This window comes from Anser brachyrhynchus (assembly GCF_964034855.1).
Source record: "Anser brachyrhynchus genome assembly, chromosome: 1".
Classification (NCBI taxonomy): Eukaryota; Metazoa; Chordata; class Aves; order Anseriformes; family Anatidae; genus Anser; species Anser brachyrhynchus.
The window spans coordinates 97,043,667-97,069,497 of NC_137694.1; the positions used below are offsets into that span (position 1 = coordinate 97,043,667).

General features: G+C 45.7%; 2 protein-coding genes across 6 annotated transcripts; one reads left to right on the forward strand and one right to left on the reverse strand.

Annotated features, from left to right (window-relative positions):
• Nucleotides 1-201: 201 nt before the first annotated feature.
• Nucleotides 202-6,745, reverse strand: RMP64 (ribonuclease MRP subunit p64). Of its 2 annotated transcripts, none has more exons than XM_080566166.1 (9): nucleotides 6,713-6,745; nucleotides 5,234-5,503; nucleotides 3,940-4,016; nucleotides 3,702-3,833; nucleotides 3,279-3,356; nucleotides 2,253-2,613; nucleotides 1,920-1,976; nucleotides 1,565-1,815; nucleotides 202-1,113 (listed from the first exon to the last, which is right to left on the reverse strand). In XM_080566166.1, exons 1-9 carry the CDS (start codon nucleotides 6,728-6,730, stop codon nucleotides 735-737), a joined length of 1,623 nt encoding a protein of 540 aa, XP_080422292.1. In that variant the 5' UTR covers nucleotides 6,731-6,745; the 3' UTR covers nucleotides 202-734. The 2 variants fall into 2 exon arrangements, with proteins under 2 accessions (XP_080422292.1, XP_080422293.1); XM_080566167.1 differs by lacking the exon at nucleotides 6,713-6,745 and adding an exon at nucleotides 4,985-5,139 and having other exon boundaries at nucleotides 5,234-5,444.
• Nucleotides 5,548-22,728, forward strand: LOC308182091 (protein spire homolog 1-like). 4 transcript variants are annotated; one of them, XR_013941667.1, is made up of 16 exons: nucleotides 5,548-5,929; nucleotides 6,736-6,767; nucleotides 7,252-7,416; nucleotides 8,185-8,310; nucleotides 8,593-8,658; nucleotides 11,296-11,457; nucleotides 13,097-13,165; nucleotides 13,698-13,827; nucleotides 14,244-14,368; nucleotides 15,669-15,744; nucleotides 16,313-16,455; nucleotides 17,489-17,614; nucleotides 18,913-18,977; nucleotides 19,785-19,812; nucleotides 20,152-20,341; nucleotides 22,466-22,728. XR_013941667.1 is itself a non-coding variant. In XM_080566146.1 (16 exons), the coding sequence occupies exons 1-16, from the start codon at nucleotides 5,689-5,691 to the stop codon at nucleotides 21,664-21,666; spliced, it is 1,884 nt and encodes a 627-aa protein (XP_080422272.1). In that variant the 5' UTR covers nucleotides 5,549-5,688; the 3' UTR covers nucleotides 21,667-22,356. The 4 variants fall into 4 exon arrangements, 1 of the variants encoding a protein (XP_080422272.1); XR_013941668.1 differs by lacking the exon at nucleotides 22,466-22,728 and adding an exon at nucleotides 21,480-21,618 and having other exon boundaries at nucleotides 5,549-5,929; XR_013941669.1 differs by lacking the exon at nucleotides 22,466-22,728 and adding an exon at nucleotides 21,480-21,618 and having other exon boundaries at nucleotides 5,549-5,929; nucleotides 20,155-20,341.
• The last annotated feature ends 3,103 nt before the right edge of the window (nucleotides 22,729-25,831 follow it).

The window sequence follows — 25,831 nt, forward strand, 5'->3', positions numbered from 1 at the left end:
TGCTTCGTCTTTGTTCTGATAATTTTTTCTATGTAGTTTCCTGGCGATGCTGATCTTGGGACTTAGGCTTTGGCTTGTAACTGACAGAAAGCACTGACCTCACTGCTTGTTCTAACCTTATTTCGTAAGTACGAATAGCTCAACCTTACCTTGCCAAGCCGGCAGAAATTGCACATTGAAAAGACTTCAGGACAGCGGGAGACAAGTTCATGGGTAAGTTTACTCTTATAGGCCCTGTCTGTGTTTTGCCCCATTTCTGGAGCAGCAGGACTCAGGTAACTCCCCATTTCAGGACAAGGACAACAAATACTGAAAACTGGTAATTACTGCAAGTGAAGGCTGTCGCCTGTATGAGGCAGCAAAGAAGGAAAAGTATAATGACACTTTCTTGGAAAAGTGACAGATCTTTGGTCCTAGGCAGCAGCAAATGATCAGCTGCAGCCCTCTGCCTTGGTTGCTAGTTATCTGCCCTGCGGATGATGGTCCAGCAACAGAGAAAGGGCTTTAAATAAGACGTAATTCAAAGCTGCTGTTCCTGAAAAGTCTAGGTGAAAGGATAAAGATTGCTCATCTGTTTTGAATGCTGTTCCATTAAAAAAAAAAAAGGTATTTTATAAAAATATACTAAAATAGTTATTTTCTTAGCAGAATTTAGGGTATGAGTTACCAAAACACTAGGTATTCTGAGAGTTTAACATAGAAAAAAGGCAAGCCCTCATCCTCCCAGTCCAGGATCACACACCCATTGCAGCAAAAATAGAATCGATATCCGTGTTGTCAGAGACTTCTTCCTGCACGGAGCCAGGGCTTCCTCTCAACAGCAGCTGCTTCAGGGTCCCTGCTGCGCTCAGTTTGTCAGCAGCTGTACAAGCGATGGAAGGTCCAGCCTGCCCTGAAGGCCCCCCGGTGAGTAACGCACCGTTCTCACAGACTCCAAAAAGCTCAGGCTGGTTTTGCTGTGCAGTCCGAGTTCTCTTCAAGCACTTGGACGATTTCATCTTCCTCTGCCAGAGCCGTGCCCCCAGGTACTGCCTCGGCCAGCGCGTGCTCCGTGAGCCGTACAGCAGGTATTTGCAGAGAGAGGTTTTGACACAGCACAGCTTCTTCCGCAGGCTTAAGGGAAGGAAGGTGCACAAAACAGAACTTTTAGCAGCTGTTAACAGTTACTTCTGGTGTTTTCAGAGATTCGGTTATTGGCGTTCTCTACCATTTTACTTGTCACACCCATGAGATACAACAGCATCTTGTACAATAGTAGCCAGGGCTTTTTGAAGAAGCCTGGCACCCTTTACATCATCTAGCAGTTACCATTTACATGCCTGTGGTTGAAATTGCATTTTCATTCTCCCTCTTTATTCTGTATTTGTGCATCTGCTGACCTTTCAAATCCTCTCACAAATGAAACCAAACAGAATATTCATATCAGAGGGTGTAGTGACCTGAAGTAGTGAGCCTGCTTAAGCTCAAGAAAGCAGTTTAGACCACTGCATTTCTCTGCACTGCAGCAAAACACAACATTAAAATGTAGTGCCAGATCCAGAATGCCCCTGCACGTGTAACATACCTGCATCCTTGCGCCTCCACATGGTGTAACCGGTTGCTTTTCAACAATTTGTTACGCAGAAAATAAGCTGCTGGTTTGAGTTTTTTGCCTTTGCACCACAGAATAGCTTTTCTGAGTGCCTCTGACAGCTCCCCAAAAGATGCAGCTGTTTGAAACATCTGTATGAGAGACCCAGTGTGCTGCAATTTTGCCATATAGCGGGAAAGCGATTCTGGCATTTCTTTAAAAGGTGTTGATGTAATGTATCGATCCTGAAACAAAGCATAACAGGAACAGTTACCTTTTATAAGTTACACCAGAGTGTTAGGATCTTTAAAGTTAAAATAAAGAATGTGTAAGATGGTGGCACACAAACCTCTTGTGTTGGAGGTCTGGATGGTCTAAGTAAGCTCTTCACGTCAAACCCCAGGTGCTTCCCTAGACAGAGAGAGGGGAAGAGTTCCTGTTATGAGGTTACGAGTTTTAAATCTTTGCACACAGACACTAACGCTTTGCCCTGCTGAGCTCTCAGCTCTTCTGCCATCTCAGCAGGCTCACGCCTGTGCTCAACACTCCTCCTCTTCCAAGGTCAGGAGAGGGGAGTTTACTACACAGAGGGGGCATTTCGAGTACAAAGTGCTTGGCTGTGTTGGGCAGAGGTTGCAGTCAGTCTCAGCTGTCAGAAAGCAGTGGCACCGTGGCACAAGACCTTACCTCTGTTCTTTCTGGTCACCAGAACTGGCTCTCCAACATCCGTAGGGACGCTCGAGTTTTTCATGGCACTCGCACAGGTCACAAAACCTCTCTTTTTCCCAGCCTCTGATGCTGCCTTTGGCACGGCTGGGAAAAGCTTCTTCATCCAGCTGGTGGGTCGTTTTGCTGTTAGCATTTTAGCCTTTTGCTTCTTCACCTCAGAAGAAAGGTCAACTCCAAGGAAGTTTCTGATATCAGACGGGAAGGCAAACCCCTTAATATAAGGCATCTGCTGGGTCTCGGACACCAGACGCAGTGATGTTGACAGCACACCATACAAGGAAACAAGGCTCTGCAATATGCATCTGTACTGAATCCTGAAGAGAGAAGATAGATGTGTGTCCTCTAGCAAGACCTTGTGCTTACACTCACTGAACAAGTCCTTCAACTCAAGAGGAAGAGCTCACATAAAAGATCCCAAGCTGCCCTTTATCTCTACTCCCCCTCACTACACTTTTTCTTTTTACACTCCACCACCACGTTTTCCTTTAATATTCGTCGGAGCTCCCCCTGCCGACACACCTTCCACCTTTCAGGCACGTTCACAATCAGAGTGTATGTAGGACTAGCAAAGAGGATTTCCCTGAAAAATTCAGCAGTGATGTAGAACAACTTTATCACAGCCCTTCTGTTTCAGCATGAGGCAGACTTACTGCTTGCTGCAAAAAGTATCAGATGCCAGTGTCTGCGGCAGGCTGGCGTTATGCGGTGTTAGTAAAACCACAGCATTAAAGGCTGCTATGAACTAAGAACAAAGCCTTCCGAAACGGCATGCAAGAAGTCTCTCTCCACTTACACAACTCTTCAGGTGCTAGAATCAAGTCCAAAAGGATGGAGGGATCTCTGATTCATACGATTTTTTTTCCCCTCTCCTCCCAGCTGAATAAAGCTCACTCAGCAGCAAGACTTTAATTACAAGCCCTTCTCCCTGACAGGCATGTCAAACAGACAGACAACAAACAAGACTCTTGACTACACAAACCATAGCCGGCTCAACAACCCCGAAGCCACGGTGTTCAAAAGTATGTATTCTTGTGAACAGAGGTGTTTAACGGACAAGCTGAAGATTACACCAGTTAAGGTTAAAAAATAAACAGCCTGTAATGAAACTTGCTGAGCACACCAGCTAGAGGTGGCTCGCAAGGCAATATCCTAGGTAATTTGGGGAGATGAGTATCAAAACTTTGGGTTGCTCAAGGAGAGAAGAGCAGCCAGCCAACAGCCTGAGGTTCCCGCTTAATAACATGAAAATGAGATGTTTGGCTATCAAAGAAACTTCAAGTTGCATACATGAATTGCACTGCTGAGTCCATCAGCAATACAGGTGCTACAGCAGACCTTATTTTGGTCTCATGAACTGCTGCTGGTGACCTGTAGGAATGCTGACATAGTGAGAAAAGGATACAGAAATGCTTTACAGCAACAGTCCAGTAGACGCAGAATGAGCTTGCAGCCTCCCAGTACCTTCACAGCCACCGTTTCCAGCATAGGCTGGCTGGGAACTAAGTACTCTGCATGGGCCTGGGATTTATTTTTCCTGTGGCAACACAAAGACAAGGAGATGGTTATGATCTAGCATCTTCTCGTTTAGCTCTGAAGACTCAGCCAACAGGCAGTATAACACACAGCGTCATGATGCTTACTTGGGAATCAGTTCTGCCAGGGTTTCAATGCTGCCCACCAAGTTCATCTTCCACAGGCGCTTCAAGCATTGTTCCACCTGGAGGAAAGAAAATTCCTTCAACTGGTGTTATGAGATGTGAGTGCCTTGGTCTAAGAACTGTCACTATAATCACTACTGTGAATAAGGGATTAAGTCAAGAGCCAGAGCAGGACACTGTTAATAGGTGCTGCTTGGTTTTTCCTGCAGTACACAATGGCTTTTGGGATTTAACTAGTTTTTCAAAAACAAAAAAGCATAATGAACGAAGAAGGTAAGAACGATTGCAGTTTCATTTCAACGTAGTTATTTGAAGATAGTGACATTCCCTTTACTGGAAAGCTGGAAAATTGGTAAGGAGTTCAGTTTTTGTCTTAAAAGAGGAAGTACCTGATAGAGTGGCCTGTGGTTGTTCCCCCCCCACCCCCCCAGTTATAATTAATTGAAATTCAAATCCCTGTATGAATCTTATACTCAAAGGTACACAGTTGCACATACTTCAGGCCTTGGTACAAGCAAAAGAGGGTTAACTACTAGTTATAAAAGGCTGGAAAAGTGCAAATTCATAGGATCCTAGAGCCACTACGGTTGGAAAAGACCTCCAAGATCATCTGGTCCAACCATCAACCTACCACCAACATCACCCACTAAACCATGTCCCTAAGCACCACGTCCAACCTCTCCTAGAACACCCCCAGGGACGGTGACTCCACCACCTCCCTGGGCAACCCGTCCCAGTGCCTGACTGCTCCTCCTGAGAAGAAATGTCTCCTCATTTCCAACCTAAAAATGGCACAGCGGAGATCCTGGAAACCCACACTGAACTGAACTGATGAGACTCAAAGGTGGGCAAAATGCACCTGATGAAGAAATCTGTGGGTTTTTTTTTGCGTGTGTACGGCTTTTGTTTTGTTTTGTTTATCCCCACGATGTGACGAGCGCCCAGCTCTGCTCCCAGAGCCTTCCCGGGACTGACAACCGGGCCCCGGGCCGCAGAAAGCCGCCGACCCCCCGCGCCCCCTCCTCACCTGCTGCAGGGCCAGGTACGGCCGGTGCCGGAGCAGCCTGCGGCGGTACACGTACAGCAGGCCCCGCAGGACGCGTCCCTCGACGGCCGGGCCTCTCCCGCACAGCCCCTGCACGGCCGCCCCGCAGCGGCGCCGCAGCGCCGGCAGCCCCCTCACTGCGGGCGGGAGGCACTCAGCAACCGCAACAACCGCCGCAACCCGACCGCCCCCCCCCCCCGCGCCCCAAGCCGCCCGCCCGTCCCCGGGGACCTGCGGGGTGCCGGGCCGCCAGGAGCACCGTGTGGCTGCCGGCCGGCCACGGCACGTCCAGCCGGTTCCACGCCGCCTCGGCCGCCGCCATCTTCTCGCCGTCAGGGCGGAGCGGGGCGGGACCCGCTGAGGGGAGCCGGGCACCCTCCAGCGGCTGCTGCAGCGCGTTGAAGGAATAAAGTTAAATCGAACGCGGATCTCGCTGGTTTTGTTCCTTTTTGGAGTCCCCTTTGCTATGTGCTTCCCGTTGTTCCTATCAAAGTGGCGTCCCTTTAAAAAATGTGGAGCAAAACTGGCGTTAACGATGGCACCTGTGGGGAGAGAACGTGTTGGAGAGCAAAGCTGGGGGCAGAGCTGATAAAAGGCAGCTGCCCCAGCATCTGCTGTCCTGGGGATGGGGGTGCTGAGTTCCTAGGCTGGGGGCATAGCCTGGGATATGAGGTGTGAAGGCGCAAATGGAGTCCCCGTGCTGTGAGCAGAAGGCTGCGAAGGTCTCTCTAGCTGAGGTTCTGAGGTGCTTCGAGCACCCCATAAGCGAGGAGCAAGCCTGGGCTATTTGCTTTCAGTGCTGCTGCAAAATGAAGCAATTGGCGCAGGGGCTGTACCCATCGCTCCATTCCGTGTTCATAAAAGGCCCTGGGAGCATCTTTATCCATGCTGATGGCACTGCTTCCTTCAGGGTGTACCATAAGTCTGGTAAGAGCACAAGCAGCTGAGGATGCTAGGGGTTGTTATTATAACTGGCTGAAACTTAGGAGCAAAGTGGGAGAAAAGATTTTTTTTGTTCCTGCTCTGTATGTTTTTCAGGGTGTTCTGACTGCACAGGCTATTCTGCTGCCTATGTTTTATTTTAAAGGACCATAGATGAGTGGTAATGCAGATGTATAGTCTGATTTTTTTTATTTTTTTTAATAATGCTTTAGTGAGTTACTTATTTCAAGGGAATAGCTGGAATGAAAGTTTATTACAACTTATGTTGAAAGAAATTATTATTTAAAATAAAGCCTCAGGTTGTTTCATGTCCTGCTCTGTTTATCTTCTGAGCTATGGCTCCCTTGTATTAACTCTCACAGCAAATCTAAAACTGACTTTTTTATCACTATGTGCAGCTAGCAAACAGCAACAAACTTTGTCTTATGTAGTTGCACTACTGCAGAGTTCATTGCTCTGAGGGGGCAAGAGTGTGTAGTAAAGAAAGAAGATAAATATCCATGGCCTTCCATGTGATTAGATACCTACCAGCAAAAAAAAGGAAGTAACCAGCAGCAGTTAGCTTGGGGCTAATGCTCACAGTAAGTAAAAAGAGTATCTTGTGTTGCTCTGCAGCGGTCTCAAAATGCAGGCCTGTTTTCCCTGGGTGGGACTGACCTTACCGAGAAGGATTTGTTTCCTTACTACCAAGAACTCTTCTAATTTCTTTCTCTCAACAGAGCTATTAAAAGCTCTTTACTACGGCCTATGCGGTTATCTTCCCCTTACCTTCTCTCTTGTTTCCATTTCAGATGCTGGCAGCATTCAGCAGTCAGAGGACAAGGTAAGCCTGTCTCTTTGCCTTCCTATGTGTGCGGATACAATCCTGCTGTGGTAGAAGGCCAGCCTGGGAGATGGCGGTGTCTAAAATTGTCAATGTGTTTATACTTCCTAAGCATTGTGGGAGTCACTGTCCCCTGCAATCTGGAAAATGAAACAAAATGTTAGGAGTGAACTCAAGTAAAGCAGTCTGTGAAACAATGTGCACAGATGCTGCCGACTGTGGGATAGCCTACAGACTTTTTGTCTTGGTAACAGAGCGTTTAGAGGTGCTAGATAAATTATTTAAAAGCTTAAAATAGCCTATCTGGGGAGTGTTTCAGGTTATTTGATAAGCACCTAGTTGCTTTGAGCCCTTCTCATCCTGAGTGGTGTGCTCAGCTGTGAGGGGCAGCAGAGCCCCCCCCCGCCCATGGCTGGGAAATGAGGGCTGTGAAGATCATTCACAACACTTGGTGCTGTACTGCTTCCTTGGCCTCTGTCTGCAGCTGCTGGAGTACTTGGGAGTGGTGATCTATGAAGCCCTGGACTGGGGAATCGACAGCCAAGTGGAGCGAGAACTGAGTGATCCCCTGGAGAAGCTGCTCTGCCTCATGTTGAAACTGGATGACGAGGCAATGAAGCCAGCGGTCACCCTGCAGGATGTTATCAAGGTTTCCTTTTTTCTGCTTAGTAAATACAGCAGCTTTGGAGGAGCTGAAGGTTAACAGTGCTGTTAAGCAAGATGACAGACCATTTTGGGGGAAAGTAGCTTGTGGGAGGACATAGAGGGAACACGTGGCTTTCCCATCAGAAAGGGAAGGCAAAAACATTTTAGGTGCACTCAAATGCCTATGGAAAAGAATTAAGAACGAAGACTGAGCATGGCTCTTGCAGCTCTGTCTACAAAGTCCTTCTGTACGTAGTCTCCAAAGGCTGCATTCAATACCTAGAAGACTGTGGACAAGTGACTTGTTTCAATATCCATAATATTTGGTCTCTGCAAGAGGACTTGGATGTCACAACTCAAACTAACAGCTTCCTCTCAACCATAATTTAAGGGTACAAGAAACTTTCCATGCCCCAGTCCCATTAGGGTAGGGGAGCAAGGGGGAAAAAGAACATAAGTGACTGCACCTGCTGTGTTTTGTTGTGGTGTGTATGTGTTGGAAGTTTTCCCTTCCAGGCACTTATTTCAAAGCAACCATTGTGGAGAACAAGATAGATAAATTACACACAGCTACTTAGATTATTGTTTGTAGAAGATGAGGCATCTTGCTTCTTTGCTCCTCTGTATCTGCAATAGAACAAACAAAAAAGATACAAAGGAATTGAGGAAGATGATTTTTAAGCATACATCAAGAAAACTGAATTTTGCTTTCTTCCAGCCTTCCATGTTTTTTCATTTCAAGATCTCTTTTAAATGGCTCCATTTCTTTCAGGCCTGTGAAGAGCGCTTGTCCGTGCCTTCTGAGGCTAAGAGCCATTATGAAATGACCTGTAGGAGTCTTTTTACTGAATTTATGGAACTTCAGAAGCTTTTCTCCATCATCCATACCTCCAAAGAGGTATATTTGTGATCACCCCTTAGCTACTATCATTTCTACCTGCATAAATTGATCTAATTATAAAGTAATCTTCCCGTTGCACTAGAAATGGAATACCTAGCTGAAGGTGTATTTTGATGACATGAATGGCTTCTGTCTCTGCATTGTAGTAGTAATTTATTGTAGTTTTTGAATGTCTGGGTGTTTGGGGCTTCAAAGCTTTTCTATGTTAATAATTTATACTGGATAGATGGGAAAGCACTGGACAGCGCAATGTAATGACCCCACGTGCTTGCTCCTCAGAGTCTGAGAAAAATGGATGTTGAAGATTTGCTGGAAACCCCCCTGCAGAAGAAGGAAAAACAGTGGGTAAGGGATTTAATTTCTTCATTATGGTAGGTTGGGCTTTTTTTTTTGTCCACCCATGCTTCTGTGAGGTTTTCCAATGACTCTTTAAAAAACAAAGAAGAGAGCTTGAACACCAACAAAACTTCTTAGGTTGTTCAAGAGCCTAAGTAGTTAAAGACTTGTCTGCAAAACAAGCTGTGAGTGAACTTGAAGTTAAATTATTTCATGTGTTTACCTCATGCGGACACTTATTCTGCACAAAGAGCCTCTTTGTGGTTCAGCTTAAACCACTTCTAAAAGTGAAATTGGAGGCACTCTTTGGAATAAGTGTCCACAAGTACTTACTCATGCTGTTTCTTCCTGAAAATGAGACCCAAACTCCATCTCTTGGCAGGAATTGATACCTGCCAAAAGCAGTCTGCTTGTTTCTGTAGCGGGATTGACAACTCTCAGAAATCTGATCTGTTGGTGGTAGAAGTAAGGTGAACGAGATCACTTTTAGCATGTGGGGTCTGTGCTGATTCGGGGCTGGAGAGACTGAAAGCAGTTGATAGCTCTGACCATCCTTTTGAGCTTCAGCAGCTAAAAAAAGGCAGAAAGGAGGGGGAGGCTGGAGATGTAGCTCCTACCTCCTGTCCATGTCCTTTCTTGTCCTTCCATTCTGTCCTTCTGGGGATCTTGGACTGTGTGTTTGGGGCAGAGGAAGCAACTCACTCTGTTCTTTTCAAGCCCTACATAGTTAGGGCTCAATCAGAAACAAATAGCTCTTCTGGCTGGAGCTCTGCCCGGCATAAACAAATGCACTGTAGTCTGGAGTCTGTGGAGACAAACGGCAAGCCCCGAGAGACTTGTGGACTCGCTCCCTTTGTCTAAATAGCACTTGCTTTGAAGCGTGCTCAAACTATTCGTATGAAAATGTTTGTGAAATGTGTGTTTGGGCATATTCTCAATTTTGTGATCTATTAAAATAAACTGGCAAGCTATCTCAAACCACAAACTCATCAACAGCAGTTGATGCTCTTTTCTGCAGGGAATACATGAATAAATACATGGGCTTTGCCGTGTGGCCTGAAGGCCAGTGTGTTTGGCCTCTGCTCCTTCAGGAGACATAAATTCCAAAAGCAGGATGTCTGTTGCAAATCCTCTGACTCTAGTTTCCAAGTCCCTATGCACCAGTTGATTGCATCGTTCTGACACACTCTTGAGTTTAAAATAACCAGGGTGCCAACTTTGCTGGGATCCCACAGATTGGAGCTGATGCCTTGAGCGGTGCCAAGCAGTTAACGCTGTCTGTGGACCAGCCTTTTCCATCCCGTCTGCTCTGAAACAGGCATTCTGAAACACAGGCCACAAGCTGATATCGTGCAGGGCTGTACCATCCCAGCAGAGCTTACCGTGTGGGTCAGAAGACACTCTTCACCTTGAAATCCAGGCACTGAGACCTCTTAGGAACAGCTGTCTTCCCATGAATGAAAGGAATGAAATATGTTTAGTGTTGTACAGGAAGCAAATGCTGATCAGTTTGCCCAGCTTTTTTTTCAGCAGGACTTTGAGAGATTTTTTTTGTGTTCTCCTAAACAATTATGTTAATCCGGGAGATACGGCTAGTGTGTGGCTACTGTCTGACAGTTCTGCTTGTCTGGAGTTGAGATACAACTGTTCCAAAGCCTGGCTAAAACAATCCAACGAAGCATCCTTCTCCTTGAAGGCAGCCCATCAGTCAGAGCTTGCATAAGACATTTCAGATATTATACCAAGATATCTGAAGGGATAAGTTGAGAGAAGGTGATTCATCCTGTAAGTGAAAGAGGGAGAGGAAATCAAGTCAGAAGTTTTGTTCTGAGGCAATTTTCTAAAATGTTTTGCTTCCCTTTCAGTGTTTATAATACAATCACTCGTTCTTACTCGATTTGCCTTTGGGATCCAGATAAGCTGTTGACTTAGCACTTCCATTACAATGTTGTCTAAACAGGCTATTGAGTGGATTATGGTTTTTTTTCCTGTCTTAACTTTTTTTGGGTTATCCTGCATGCCTGAGCATCCTGTGGAAAGAGGTACTAATACAGGAAGAGGATGAGCAGATGTCAGTGTAATCAGATTGTGTCTCCAGGCTGAAAAAGCTAACATAAGCTGCTGCAAAGGTTGAAGTGTGAGATCTCTTTCCCTTTGTCTTCCTCTTTGGTCTGTGGGCTCTTCAATCCTTGGCTTCTGAAAATTCAGAGAATTTTAATGGTAAGGTTTGGGATTTCATTCTCAGTATTTCCTAGGAGGTAATAAAATGGAGAAGAAAAGGATGAAAAAACAAAAAAAAAAAACCCTCTGGCACCTGCAGTACTTCCAAGAAGTACTTATTCAAGAAAATGGGTCTACCTATCTAGTAACAAACTGTTTTGCTGAAGTACGTTCATAAAGTTGATGACAAAATTCAGGAATGAGCTGGGGAGCCAGCTCACTTATTGTAAAGTGACTTCTATAAAGAGAAGCAATTCTCCATCTTGGTACTGTGCCCTGCAAGTGGGTTGAAGGAGGTGTTAAGGACACGTTTCTATGTTTCTGCAAGACCTCAGCTGCTAAGTGTGCCCTGTTACAGGGAGGGTGAGAGTGCTGCTCCGTGTGTTTCTGCCTGCTGTTGACTTGTCCCTCGCTGGGTTCTCCTAGGCACCCCTGTGGCCCAGTGTCATCTGTGAGCTGCAGGGTGGTGTGAGGCTGCACAAGGCCACCGAACGACCACAGCGCCCTGCCCCGCTCAAAGAGCGTGCCCTCTCCCCCTATGAGTTACTTCTGGACGACATTCAGCACAAGAGGTACAACCTTCGGAAGGTGAGTGACTGACCGACTGCAGTCGGTGGACAGTTTTGCAACCACCTGCTCTAACTGCTTGGTTTCTAAACAATACTTGCTGAGACCTCTTCCCCAAACCTTGTTTTAAAGTCTTTCTCAAAGGTACTCCTAGTCCAGAACTGTCTGGAGCTTCCTCTCAGCTCAATATTTGATCACCACATTTATCCATCCAAACACTTTATTCCCAGTACCATTTTATTTCAGGACTAGCCAGACTTTTATGAAGCTGGATGGTAAACTTGTTCTCCCTTCAGGGCAGCAGCTCCATGAAACAGACCCTTGCCTGCTTATGCTTTCTTCCTCAGACATTTATGTCTTTACAGGCTCCTTGAGCTGTACTGTCTGGCATTTCTGACTAGTTTTTCTTGCCTTTTCAGCTGCTGCGGGATGCATGAAAGTATAAAATCACTTTTGAGTGAGTGCTCTGCTCAGCCTCAGGCAGAGGCCTGTAGGCAGTGTAAACAGGCTACTGCAGGAATTTAGGCAGGGTTAAAAAAAAAAAAAGAAATCCAAACTGCTTCCAGGGGCTGTGATGCTGACTCAAGAGGTAGGGGCTTCCAGCAATGTTGATGGTGCTGAAGATGCCCGGATACAAAAATGACTGAGTGCCTCTGAAGGTTTGTGATGCTGTTCACTTGCTGCAGCTTGAGCTGGGAGTGATGAGCAGATCTAAAACATTGGCATAAGGCTTTGTGGCATTGGCGTGCTTTGCAAACAGACATCTTGGCAGAAGATGAGACAACTCTACTTGTAATAAAGAGCAATATTTTAAAAAGTGTAAAGTTTGCTTACCATGCTAGACATCAGCTTTTTTTCCTCCCCTTGATGGTGCTCCTTGAGTGCAGAGGGTTAACAGCTGCAGCTAAACCACGCACCCTTAAAGAAATTCTCACTTCTCTTGGCTGTGGCTCCAGCCTTCAGAAAAGGCTCTGGCATTTGTTTGGAGACTGATAATTTGTTCAATAAATAAATGGATAGTAACAGAAGGGAGAAAATACATCACAGCTACTTGTGTTTTATTGCAATGCACGACAGAATCATTGCACTGTGCAGTACAAAACGATAGCTCCAGGTGGCAGGATGAACTGGCTTTTGATTTCTTTTTCTTCCCGGGGTTGATGAGAAGAACAAGCTTCAATCTGAAGTCCCGAATGCTAGAAGAAAGCATGGAGTACTTACTACTTAGGCCTTTGTTTGTGAAAGCTCTTAAGCGAGGATTTCCCCATCTGCAAAGCTACTTTAAGCTTCTGTAGCAAACAGTGGTCTAATTTTCAAATGAATGAAAGCCCAGCTAGTGTGGGAAGCTGTTGTGTTGTTCTACCTGCACTGCCACGTGTTCTCCAGTTGTACACGGGGAGAGTAAATAGCATAGCCTTCAAGTATCAATAAGTGAACTAGGCAGCTAGAGGCGTGCATGTACAGCTTGACTTCTTTTCTGCGGTGCTTCCCTCTGCAGCAAGCACCACATCATTCTGTATTTCCCTGTGCCATTTTTATGCCTTCCCCACATTCCCCATTCTCAAATCCTGACTTGAGTTATTCACTGTGCCACTGACTAGAAAGATGTACGAGGAGTAGAGAAAACCTTACTGCTTAAGCATAATTTCTCTTCTTTCAGGTGATCATCGAGCAAAAACGCAGAACCCCCAGTGATGATGTAGCTGCTCCCAAGCCTCACCTAAAACCTGTAGGTGACCTGGTGCTGCATCTAAATCTAATGAGAGCAAAACAAGATGACTTCGGAGCTGACAGGATGTTTTCTAGGAATATGGAGTTAATGTCTTAGCTACTGGTTTGGGTTTGGGAGAGGCACGTATGAACCATGCTTAAATTTTCGGCAGACCCTCTGCCAACCTACCATGTTAGGACTACGGTAGGTGACAAATCTTCAGAGGAGAAAGATGATCAGTCTCTTTGTTCCTGTTGCTGTTTCTTCCATCTGGAACATTTTGTGGTCCCGAAAATATTCCATATTCCTTGATCAAGCCTTGTCTCTAATCTGAGAGTTGCTAAAAGTATTCTACAGCAAACACATTATCTAAAGCTTCTCACGTGCTTCAAAAAACTAGAAATGAGGCATGGAAAGCAGAAGCGTACAGGGCCTAGCGCCCTCTCTAGTGAGAGGCAGTTGTAAAACAGTGCCATTGCTGGAGATCTGGTTGCCACCACTGGTCTCAACCTTTCTACTGTTTCTTCCTGGTGATATGCTCTACCTGCAGGTGCTGCAGAGGAAGCTGAAAGAGTGCGTGCCACAGGAGTCCAGGTGGCACGAACAGCTCCTGGCAGAAATAAAACGGCCACAGATGCTTCAGCCATCCACAGCAAGGGAAAGCGGGGCCAGGCCCAAAGGTACCTGCTGCAAAGCGACCCATCAAGCATGCAAGTGAAGTCACGGTTGACTAAAAATAATGGACGGCCTTTGAAATGAAAGCCCACTTTTTTTTTTCCCCATAGCATATAATGCAAGGGAGGTGGGAATGCAAAATTTATGTTGATAAAGGTGATATGGCATAAGAATTTTCCAGAAAATCTGTTTGTGGCGTATTAAGACTTGAAAATGTTTCAACTTACCCTTTTTTAGGGGGTTCAAATTTGTCAGCTAAGTTAGAGAACAGGATTTCAACCATCACCTGAAACTAAAGACTATCTAACAGAACAAAGTCAAACCAAATATCAAATTCTGGTACGTGGGTATAAGATTTGTTATTTTCTTGCCACAGCACAATATCTTGTGTGTATTTTTCTTCCCCTCTCACAACCCTCAGAAATGCCTGTGATGCCTAAAATCGCCTTGAGACCTCCAAGTGATTGTTTCTTAACATTTCAAGATGCCAGTACAGAGTTTAAAACTGTCAACGCTATAGCACAGCAGCTGGAACCAGAAGTTCAGGTAAGGGTTTAAATGAAGGGACTGGAGAGGTGTAAATAATCTGGTCTAGGCTTTGGATCTGTACACACACACATCCTAGAACATGAGGTTTAAATCTTAGTGTGAGTAATCTTGTCCATCTAAAGTGAATAAACATGACAGTATTAGGTTCACTGAAGTCCTTGCCTCTACAGAAGCTCATGTGATATTTAAACACTTTATTGTGGCATGACTGCAGCCTATAAAAACTAACTTCTGATCTGGTCTCTAAAACTAGGGCTTGCAGAAATCTTGATATGCATAGGAGTTTGGCCAATATGGGCCAAAACTTCTCCCACTTTACCTCACAGTGAGGCGACTGATGCTAGAAATATTTGCACTTCATGTGATTTATTTTCAGGAAGCAACTTTACTGGTGAATTCCCACTCTTGGGCCTGTGGAGCAACTAAGGCAGTACCATTCTTCCATAAACTGGGATATGTGGTCCTTGTGTTCCTTAACTCCACAGACTGCTTATGAAAAGCTTCACTGCTTGCTTCTGGAATTCAGTCTGAGCGTAGTCGGAAATCCTGTGGAACAGAACTTGAGCCCTAACACATCGTGTCCAGCACAGATGCTCTGGCAAACAAACAGCAGTCTTTCTGTAAACATTAGCCTGGAATACAATTGCTTAACTGAGGAAAACGGATATGAATTAATAAAAGCAGAAAAATGTAGCTATATTTGCACAAGTCTGTGCTACTTGTAGGAATGTTCAGTGTTTGAGGAACACGTGGTTGGTGTATTACTGTAAGCTGGAAGGACCTTTTTTATGGAGACTGCAATATGATCAAATTGTGTTCCTGTTTCTCTAGAGAAGCTAGAAACAATGCTCTCCAGATACAGCATTGGGTTTGAACTCGGTTACTGGGGTGTAATTTCTTGAACTGTTCTCCAGTGTTGCTATATGTGAGCCAGAGCCAAGAAAATGGCAAGGTACTCTGAAAGCTGTAAAGGAAGAATCTAGTGAAGTTAGTTGGCTCCTGCCTAGATGAAACTAAAATCTGCACTGAACTAAGTGAGGGAGATAACAGATGAATCTGAAATTTCACCAGCTTGACCAGAGCTTCCTTGCTGGGGGGAATTAACTTGTAATTGCCTCTTGGAACACAAAGTTTCTAAATGTACCGCATTTTTTTCTCCCCTCCACTTCTGACTAAGCCTTGGACTATTTCTAGTCAGTTCTGGGTCCTGGGTTCTGTTTAGCAGCAGTGCTTCTGAGCAAGTGGGCTTGGTCTCTCTTGTATACAGTTTAAGAATACCTTGTCCTCTGATTTACAGGAACCTACTCCCAAGCTGTCTTCCAGCACCCACCTTGCCGCAGCCAAGTCATCAGTAGTGTCCTGCAAGAGCACAGGTCAGTGCCCTTTTTGCTGCAAATCCAGACTGGGAGGTGATAAAGTACAGCCAGAGTCAGTGCCTGCTGGGCTGCCAAAGCCTTAGGTTGGGGCTCACTGTGCTACACATCTCTGCGCACCTAAAGACACTTGACAGGAGAAGCTCCAACACCAAGTAATGAGTTTAGGGAGGTGCACTTAGTCAACTGCAGAGGAATGGTTTTCTGAAGCTTGCATGGCTCCTGCAGCTTCAGAACAATGATAGCATGTCCCCGAAGGCGTGTAAGTAGAAATCACAGTAAAAGCTAAATGAACATTTTGGATGTTCAAGAAGAAAGTGCACCATGTGATTTTATTAAACTAAACGGTGCTAACTAATGAAGACTCGTCACTCCCTACTGACAACCGTAATTACTGTAACCTCTGCTTTTTGTTATCAGGGCTGATGGAGGTTGAGAGTGGGGGAAAGTAGGCCTTGCTGCTTTCAGAAAGGAGGGGTAGTGCTCTTGAGCAGTCACCTTTTGGGGAGAATATTTATAAGCTGCCAGTCCTTTCTTCCATAATCCAAAACTCTCTCTTCCTGCTCAGGTCTCACTGCATGTCCTCCCGTGAGTGCACCCATGCTAGCAGACATCAAATCTGACTGTTCCCTGAACGCTGGCCAACAGCAGCTGCCTCCTTACAGAGCAAGATCCAAATCCTTAGAGAGTGGCCTTCAAAGCAAGGAACTTGTAAGTGGGGCATATCAGCTGGCAAGCTGTTCTGATACATCTGGTGATGACTCCAGAAGGCACCTTGAACCTTGTGCATGCAGTGATCACGTTATATTGGTTTTATTTAAGCCACATAGCATGCTAAACTTCAGATTAGAAATTGGGATATTTATTGTTTCCTTGGAGATGGTGTAAAAACAAGGATGTATGCTGTAGTGTCCTTGTGGGGTTTTCTTATTGTTCAGTTTGAATGATATGAAAGCATTCTTCCTCTTATAAGACAAAAATGCAACTTCATTACTTGGAAGTATCTGTGCAGGCTTCCTCAAGCAGCCTGTGGCTGGCAGTGGGACAGTCGTGCATTCTCCATCTCCCCTCTGTCTAGACTTTAATACACTCACGAGCATCCTTTCAGCTGCATTAAGAGGAACCAAGTGGCTGACAACATGTAGATAGCAAAGCATCAGTGACTTCTAAATGTATGTAGTAATGAAGTGACCAGGCTCTAAATGTGGGAGTAATGCTGGGTTTGTGCTCTTCTGTGCCACCTTCTTAATCATGGCTTAGCCCTGTTCTGTGCTGACGGATAAAAGCACTTTTCTTTCCTGGTTGACAACCAAACCGTAGCCCTCATTTGTGCGGGCTGATGGCTCTCTTGGGCAAGATAAGGCAAGAGTGTCACACTGAGGAAAGGGACGCTGTGCCTAGGTGAGGAGGGGCCAGGGTGCCACCTCTGCTGTGCTCTGTGTCACAGGTGAGAAGTCCCAAGAGACTGGCTCTGGAGATGGGATTAACTGTTATGGGGACCGAAGGACCTGCTTCAGGAAGCTGCTTGCGTTCTTGTCTATAAGCTCAAAAACTACAGCAGGGCTCCCTGTAGTGTTCTAGTAGTGACTAGTATTGTCAGTCAACGCCTACTGCCTATTGCTAGCAGAACTGAGTTTTGGGGACAAATGCTGCTGAGCCTCCTGGGACCCAATTTTGAGGATGACTTCCCCAAATATGTGTGCCTTCAGCTTTCTCTGATGCTTGACCTCCTGTCTTTGGATAGGACTGTCACCTTCCTAGTACGTGGCCGTCACCAACCATTGCTGAACTGATTGGAACCAGATATGCAACAAGAGTGCTGGAAGGGGAAGGCCAAGGAGGCAGTGATGGTGTCTCTTCAAGAGGAAAGGTAAGTTTCTTCTCCTTGTTGTTGTGCTGTCTGTGCCTTTGCAAAAGCTGGCGGGCTGCACGTCCCTCAGTGCTGAACTGCTGAGGTGCTTTCTGCCTCAGTTTATCCTGTTCATGCAGCTGTTCTGAGTTTGGCCCATGGCTTCACAAAATCTTTTAATACTTGTGCTGTGATGACTTCTAATCAAACATATGCTGTGTAAGTTGCCTAGGAAATAACCCAGCCGTTGCTAATACTTCCTGACTGTTACTTCCATGCTGGCAGAACTGTTCCTGTTGGCCAGCTCTAAAATCACAAGGATATTGACTGGGATTTGGTATATGGTGAAGCAAAGGCTGTTAACTCCCACAGCTGAGTTGTGCTGATGTGAACCACCTTGCTGAGCAGTGGATGCAAAGGCTGGGGAGATGAGGGGGCAGGGAGCAACCTGCAGCACAGGACCGATGGCTGGGCATTTGTTTATTCATCCAGTCTGCTCTAGAGGGCTTGTTCCACCAAGCCCCTCTAGAGCAGATGTCTTCAGCGCAAGCCCTTTGCGACGCAGATGTGAAGACGTTCATGCTGCTTGTTTTGGGGATCAGCTTCTTGCCCTCACTTTATTTAGCAGACAGTTCTGCTAGTACAGCTCTGATACTTCCCCACCCTCTTTATCTCGTGCTCCTGGATCCGTTTTCTCCTCACCTTACTCACCGACCCTGCTTTAACTTGCCTCTCTCTGCCTATGCTAAAATGGCTCTCTTACCCCCTTTGTGTTCTTGCTGCTGAAGTTTTTTTAGCTTTCTCAAGCTCTGTTTCTCAAGATAATATCACTTCTGACTGCCAGCTGTGTATGAATGTTCTTTTTTATAAAGTTCAAGCGACTCATCAGCTTCCTTATGACTCATTTTTTTTTTTTGCTTCAGGATTGGATTCAAAGTTGCCCTGACTTAATCTCTTTGGGATTGCTGCAGTCTACCTCAAAGAATGTCTCTCTTCTTCCCTCTCTTAACTAGCTACTGTTACACTCTTGCACAATACAGCTATTGTTTGTTCAAGAGCCTTTTTTTAAACTCCTGTTGTCTGGCAGCTGCCCTAAACCTCTGCATCATAAAAACACAGGCTTACAAATAAGGCTTTTTTTGGCCTTTTTAGCCTTTAATTCCTGTCTTTCTGCTATCCTTCATTGGATCTCTATTATTGTATGTGGATCTAAAGCCTTTAGAAGGTTAGTTTATGTGCTTGCTCCTTGGCAGGCAGTGGATGCTGCTGGTAGGAAGATATTTCCAGTTGGCATTCACAAATAACTTTCCATTCCACAGATCTGTTTCAGCTGCAGTAAGCAGATGTTTCTTAAGTGGCCTTACAGCTGTTACCTCTGCAGCAGGTGAGCTGGTACAAAAGGGCTGAATGAGGAGGGAGAAGAGTGAAAGAACAGTACTGCAATACTCAGTATTCAAACAGTTGTAGCACTTGGATGGGAATGGGTTCCCTAGCCTTGCAGTTTTGCCTTACTACACAAGCCCGGCTGAAGTGTCTACAGCTGCAGAGGAGATGGAAAAACTTGCCTCTGAAGTGGTATCAATACTAACTTGTAGTATCAAGCTAGCAATAACCGAATTTACTGTGCTATCAGTAGACTTGATTCTTCTCAGCAATTACTCCCTTCATTTTGCTCTGTAGGTTGCATTTTACTTCAGTCAAGGGCTTGAGAGGTTCTGGGAGAGGCTTTTCAGCAGAATCTTCTGTTTAGGACTGGAAAAGCAGACTCTAGATCTTGTGACTGGGAAAGAAGTTGGACCTACTAGTATCCACTTATTTGTTAGTTTTTCTCATGGGAGAGAATAATTTCAGGCTTACTTAAATCTATTTGAAGCAGCAGCAAAGCACTGAATTGGTTACAAGTAAACCTCTGGGAGTTTAGTAACTGGTGTTGGTGCTTGGTGAAAAGCAGTGGGTACTTGCAGATAAAGCCTTCAAGCTATGAATGCTGATGCGCTTCAGCTGACTAAAACTGCCATAAATAGGAGGGCTGGAAAACTGAACGGGGAGTTCTAGACTTGTTCGCTTTGCCATCAAGTGGTTGTGCCACAATCACATGTTAAGGCTTCTTTGGGAAAGTCACCCTTAGCTACAGCATTGGTATCTGCTGAGCTTTACTCAAATGATAACGTTGGGAATTTTTTTCTCCTAGTGTCATCTGCTGTGACTGCTGCATCAAGGCAAGTCTAGTCTTTACAACAGCAAATCTTTTTCTGTTTTTTTCTGCACCTCACCTAGTCATAGGAAACTTTCCTTCACCTCACTGATAACTCAAATCTACCCTCTAGCTTTTTTTCTAAGAAAAGGAAAGAGGCCATAATACAAGGTACAAAAGCAGCCAGGAAAGACAGACTATTCAGCTGAAACAGCTCTGGCTCCTCTTTCTTTGATCCTGTGTAAAGTGGTTGGGATTACTCTGTGCTCTATTTATACAAGGGTCAGGGAGTTCACTGCATTAATGTTTATCTTGTAAGTGCAGTAATAAATCAACTACATGCCATGCAAATTTTCTTGCTAAGAAGGAGGATTTCCTTGAGAACTCGGGTGACTTGTGCTGTGATTGTAGATGTCCATGCCCTTCAGAATGTGTGTTCATCTCCCACTCCACTTCTTAAAACTTGTGAGACTCTCCAGAGAGGAAGACCCAGCTACTCAAGAGAGGAAGAACTCAGAGCTGCTGCATGAAGTAGAGCACTGGGAGAGTTGTAGGTAAGCTGGGACAGATATGGTTTCACCTTGAAAGGTGGTACCTGTTACTTGTATATGCAAATCAACAAACATGACAGCAACTGCTCGATGTAGTCCTGTGCTGGTCAGCTGAATGTTATGCTGGATGATTCATCTAGCTACTGGTCTAAATGGACCTACAGTTCTCTGAAAGCATTGTGGGTTGTAGATGACCAAATGGGAGGATGTGTAGGTGCTGTGAAATCCATTTTACTTTTTAGCTGTCAGGTTGCCAACTGATTCAGGGGTGTCCATGTTAGCTAAGACAAAATTACTCCTGATAGCTTCATTTATATGAGAATTTCCAGACTCCATTACATTCTATATCCATAACAGCTGTGGGCATGTTACTACAACTCAGCAGTAGCCTCTATCCCTAGAACTACAAATATGCGAATGGTCTCAGGTATAACTGACTGAAGGGTAATGCAACAAATGGTTTCCTGAGTCCTCCCATACACATACAGATACCCTTTCCTTTTTGTCCCTGGAAAGGGAATTATTGCAAAGCAAGCTTCTGACAGGTCTGAGTGGAAAAGGCAGACCCTGTGAGTGTAAGGGTAATATCTAGGACTGGAAACATACCTTCTGTTCTCTTCTTTCCAAATATGTTTGTATATATTCTACTGGGTGAACAGGTATCTTTTCCCTCTGAAACTGTTCTTTAATGTAACCAAAATAGCCACAGTGGTTTCTGGTTCAAATGATTGCACCTCAGTGACCAAAACTCGAGGCAGTATTCACTACTGACATTATCACTGGCAGTCCTTTGCAGGTGCTGCAGAAGAGGTCTGAGTGATGGCATTACTGCCATCCTTCCAGATGTCAAAGAAACATCCTACAGCACATGCTGTAAGGATTCAGTCATAACCTTGGATCAACCACAGATATCCGTTAGCCCTTTAGCTGAAATGCTGTGTTAGTCAACAGAGAGGTGTCAGTAAATGAAGCTGCTCTGGTGCTTAGTAGCTTCCCCAGGAGGGTGTTGACTGCCCCATTGAACTCGTGTATAATCACTTAACGTTGGATCAGGCCTGGGGGAAGGGTAGAAAAGCTCTGTACCCTCTAACAGATACCCAGGTCAGTTTTCCTGTTGTTTTTTTCCCCTTTCCTGCTCCAGCGTGCCTGTTATTTTGGAGCCCCGTTGCCTAGCACGGCCTCTGTGCTGTTACTCGAGGACCATGGCAGACTGGCTGACTGCAGACATCTGCACTCAGTGTGAGCATTATCTGCTGAACGTGGCTTCCAACCAACAGCAGAACATCCCACTCAGGAGAATTTCCCAGTCTTGGACTAAACTGGAATGACTCTGCCATACATTTCTCCTGTCACTTGTTCTGTACCTGAATAATTTAAACAGCTTTATGCACTTTCTGACATAAAGGCCCGAATAAAAGACTTCCCTGCTGTTTAGTCTAAGCAGGAAGCGCAGTTAGTATTTATGTATTGTGAAGTATTATAAAACATTGTGGTTTTTAGAACTGTTTTAATTCTTTTATGTGTCTTTGGGGAAAATAAATGTTGAAGCACTATCACGCCTCTAGCACTTCCTCCTTTGCACCTGCAGTTGTCATTTTGTGGCACTGTTTGCATTCCTTGCTAAGCCGACTTTGCCCTATGCCATGAATATAGGGAAACTTTTAAGCTAAAACCTCTATTTCATTTTGCAGACACTTATTCTTCCCCGATAACTCACTGCAAAGCACCTGAACTCACTGCTGTGATGAATGTAACACTAGTGAAGGCTGTCAGGCAGCCTGCTCCATCTGTTTGCTCAGGAATTGCTCTTGATTTCTTTCTTGTGTGTGTGTGCTAGCTGTGCTTTGCCAGCAGAGCTCTTCATGGCACTAGTCTATCCCAGTGCCATCATCACCTGAGGGAGGGTGGCTGTTTTCTAGGGAATCTTGGTTTTTGTATTGGTCTACAGCTTTGCCCTAAGCTAAACTGGACTATTGCAACCTGTGTGACACTGGAACAATAAAGAACGTTTTGGTAAATTCTTTGTGTGGTTAAAACCAGAAATGAGATGCTTTGATAGTATGTCTGCTTCTCCCCAGGAATTGCCTATATGGAAGGGGTGTAGGTGCTCTGATTTGTCTTCCACAGGATTCTCTGTGGTGTGGTGCGCAGGGCCTGGATAGACAGTGCTGAAGGATACAATGGACTTGTAGCTGGAATGAGTCATACTGAAGAAAATACTGACTGCAAAGGGAAGTGAAGAGCCAGTTTCCCCAGAGAGTGGAGAAGGGAAGAAAGGCATGTTTAAGCTGAACTCAAGGTGTGCCTCAAAACTGCCAGAAGGGTCAATATCTCCAACTGACTTGTGTTAGCCTAACTCTGCTTCCTCTAAATTGCCTGTCTGCAAGCTGATGCCTACATGCACGTTTGGGCAAGCTCTGCAAGTCAGTGAGTGCAGGGAGGCTGAAGCTTTTGCTTCCTTTTGGAGCAAGTTCAAGTGTTCTTCCTTCAGTCAATTAGGAGGGGTGCAGCCTGCCTGCCTGCCTGGGTCCTCTACTGTATGTGCTAATTGCTGGTGCTGCTGGGAGGCACATCCATATCAGGCAGGTGGGCTCCTTGCAGGCTGCAGGGAATGGCAGCCAAGCCACAGCTGTGCTTGCTGGCGAGATGGGCACACAGAGTGGGGCCAGGGGCATGAGGTGCTCTTGGATTCCTGCTGAGTGAGGTAGTACAGACAGCAAGAAAGGAGCTGAGATCAGCCTGTCTTGAGTAATCTGCAAGCCCAAAGAGCCTCTCAGAGCCTAGGTACAGTAGTATGGGGAAAAAGGTATCTGTATTGTGCTGATGTAGATGATTTATCAGGATAGCAAAGGCAGCTCTAGGTTCTGTCTATTTTTGGTCTTTTTTTTTTTTTTACTACTGTGTGACCCACAAGTGGTGTGAAATATCCTCACAGCAGATCAAAAAGTCAGAGGAGGAGGTAGGATGATGCTAAGGGGCAGCTTGCCTCCACTGCTTATCCCTGATCTAGCAAGCTGTCTACTCTAGTGCTTGTTGGCCTCTGAGCAGGCCAGTAAAACCTCTGTCCCCTGTACTGGAGTGATCTCTAGACTTCCTTGAACTTTAGCTTTCAACCATTGCTCCTGATCATGGCAAGGCTTGATAGCTTGTGGGGGTAGGTTTACTAGAAATGTACTAGAAATTTGGCTGTTCAGCCACAGCCAAAGGAGCCTGTCCATCTCCTCTTGCCTTCATTTCCCTGGACAAGGAGAGCCCTTTGGAGGGAACAGAGGCCAGGCCTTACCTGGGAGCCATGGAGCACGGGGTGGAGTGGGTGCAGGGAGCCTGAAGCCAGAGCTGGAGCCTCCCAGGTGGAACTGGTCTGGGACCAAGCCTTAAGGCACAAAGAGCAGCACCTTTGGGGGAGGTGGAGGTGGCTGTGCAAAACCTGTTCTGTTCAGGTTTGGAGGAAAGCATTCCCTCTGCAAGGATGCAGCAGGATTTGATCTGTCTTCTAGTCTTTTGCTGGTTCCTCTCACTATACTGACCAGAGCTTTCCCTGCTCGCAGTTAACTGATCCTAGTGGTTTGTGTTACGTACTGGTGAAACTTACCTTTGGGAGTTGGGGGCCTCTTGGTATCCTCACACAACTGCAGGAAGTGTTTTGTGTCCAGGCTCTGGCCTTAGGTCCCTTCGCGCAGGCCCAGCTGCAGTCTTCAGTGCTATCCCAGTAGTGAATCATGACTGAAATGTGGGCAAAAGTCTAATTACTACAACCGGCAATAGCGGGAAGCCCTTTTTTAAGGGATAAAGTGTAATTGTACACTGAATACAGCCACCCCGGGCTGGCGGCTCCCCCGGGCCCGGCAGGGGGCAGCCACGGGCCGCGGCGGGGCTGGGCCCGGCCCCGGGGCTGGCGCCGGTGGAGCTGCCCCGGGACCGGGCGGTGCTCGGTGTACGGCCGCCTGGCTTCGTCCCCGGCCCGGTGTTGGCCGTTTTCTGGAAAGTAAAGGATATATTTGTTATATGTAAACGGCCTCTTTGTTTTCTTTGTCACTGCTGGGTGAGGCAGCGGGAGGCGAGGGGTGGTTGGGCTGAGGGGTGACAGGGTGTGACACGCACAGGTGTGCAAGGCCAAAGAGCAGGGAAGGAGATAGCCGAACAAAAAGGAGGTTTTAGGTGTTGGCGAGCCAGCAGGAGAGGCCTTACTGCAGTAACTCTGTGTGGATTTCAACATCTTTTTCTGTTTGATGCTATAAACCAGCTGGGAAAACACAGTGACTGACCCTTGTGGAAAATAGGCACAAACCCACTTTAATAACCTCACCTGGTGAGCCAGGGCCAGCTACTTCTCCTTCAAATGAAAGGTTGTTTTCAGTGGGCTTTTGCCCTGTGTTCAATTTAGACCTGCTTAATTTTTTCCTTCTCTTATTAACGTTAGGGGTGACATTTTATATCTGAAGTAAAACTGTGGATATAGTGTTGGACAGAATTAAATTTAAAAAAATAAATTAGCCAAACTGGGGAAAGGGTCTGGAAGAAACAGGAGGCCATTCAATAAGGGTGTGTGGAAAGTCTTACACTTCAGCAGCAATGTGAGCTCCACAAAGACCGACGAGGGAGTGGTGGGTTAACCAGCACTTCTTCAGAAAAAGGATCAAAAGCTGAATGCAAGTCGGCTATGTCATGGTGTTGAGGTGATGGAAAATGAGAAGAGATGTGGAGTAATTGGATCCAGCCCAGAGGAGAGCAGGGAGAACAACCGGAAGCCTAGAAACTATTACCTGCCAGGAAAGCTTGAAAGGACTGAAATTCCCCATCCCAAAGGAGGAGAGAACTGAAGTCTTTAAGCACATAAAAGGACACAATCTTTACTCCTTGTCTGTGATGGAAAAGGAGAAAGAAAAAAAAAAAAAGGCTTAAATCACAGCAGGAAAGACTCAATTTAGATGTTAGGAAAAACTTTCTAATGACAGGGATAATAAAGAATAGACTGCCTGGGGAGTGGAGAGCTTTAAGATCAAGTTAGGCAACATCTGTCAGGGATGCCCGAGGTTTAGGTGATGCTGCCTTGGGTTAGAGGGATGGACTGGTCTGACCTTTTGAGGTCCCTTTCAGCCCTAATTTTTCAGTGGTTCTGCGGGCCGACATTAATCTTCTTAATGGTATTTAAACAGTCAGCAGCTTCTCTTAAGTAACTGCTAGCAAGTCTCTTCTCTTGCCTGCGGTTTAAAATTAGCTTAATTTCCATGCATCACTTTCACCCTCCAGCTCCTGAGTCCTGCACAGCCAACCAGCAGCTGAATTCCTTGACTGCCTGTCAGTACCTTGCTTGTGGCTCTGTAAATATCCAAAAAGAAGAAGAAGGGATAGAAATAATGAATATAGGTGGCTGTTTTCAGCGTGAGGGCGGCCTCCTTTTATGCCTTTTTATGTAGGAGATAGTCCCCTTTCTTGTAACAGCCTAAACTTGCGTACATTTGTTTCAGTGCCTGCCCTGCACCCCAGCCACCT

What these genes read in the sequence shown, in the direction of transcription:
- LOC308182091 (XM_080566146.1), top strand. Translation starts at nt 5,689, where the DNA reads ATGGAGTCCCCGTGCTGTGAGCAGAAGGCTGCGAAGGTCTCTCTAGCT. An exon ending in CAGGGTGTACCATAAGTCTG is followed by an intron (nt 5,930 to 6,735) that starts GTAAGAGCACAA and finishes TTTCCATTTCAG; the next exon opens with ATGCTGGCAGCATTCAGCAG. An exon ending in GCCTTCAAAGCAAGGAACTT is followed by an intron (nt 16,456 to 17,488) that starts GTAAGTGGGGCA and finishes GTCTTTGGATAG; the next exon opens with GACTGTCACCTTCCTAGTAC.
- RMP64 (XM_080566166.1), bottom strand. An exon ending in CTGGCAGAACTGATTCCCAA is followed by an intron (nt 3,834 to 3,939) that starts GTAAGCATCATG and finishes GTGTTGCCACAG; the next exon opens with GAAAAATAAATCCCAGGCCC. An exon ending in CCAGAAAGAACAGAGGTAAG is followed by an intron (nt 1,977 to 2,252) that starts GTCTTGTGCCAC and finishes TGTCTAGGGAAG; the next exon opens with CACCTGGGGTTTGACGTGAA.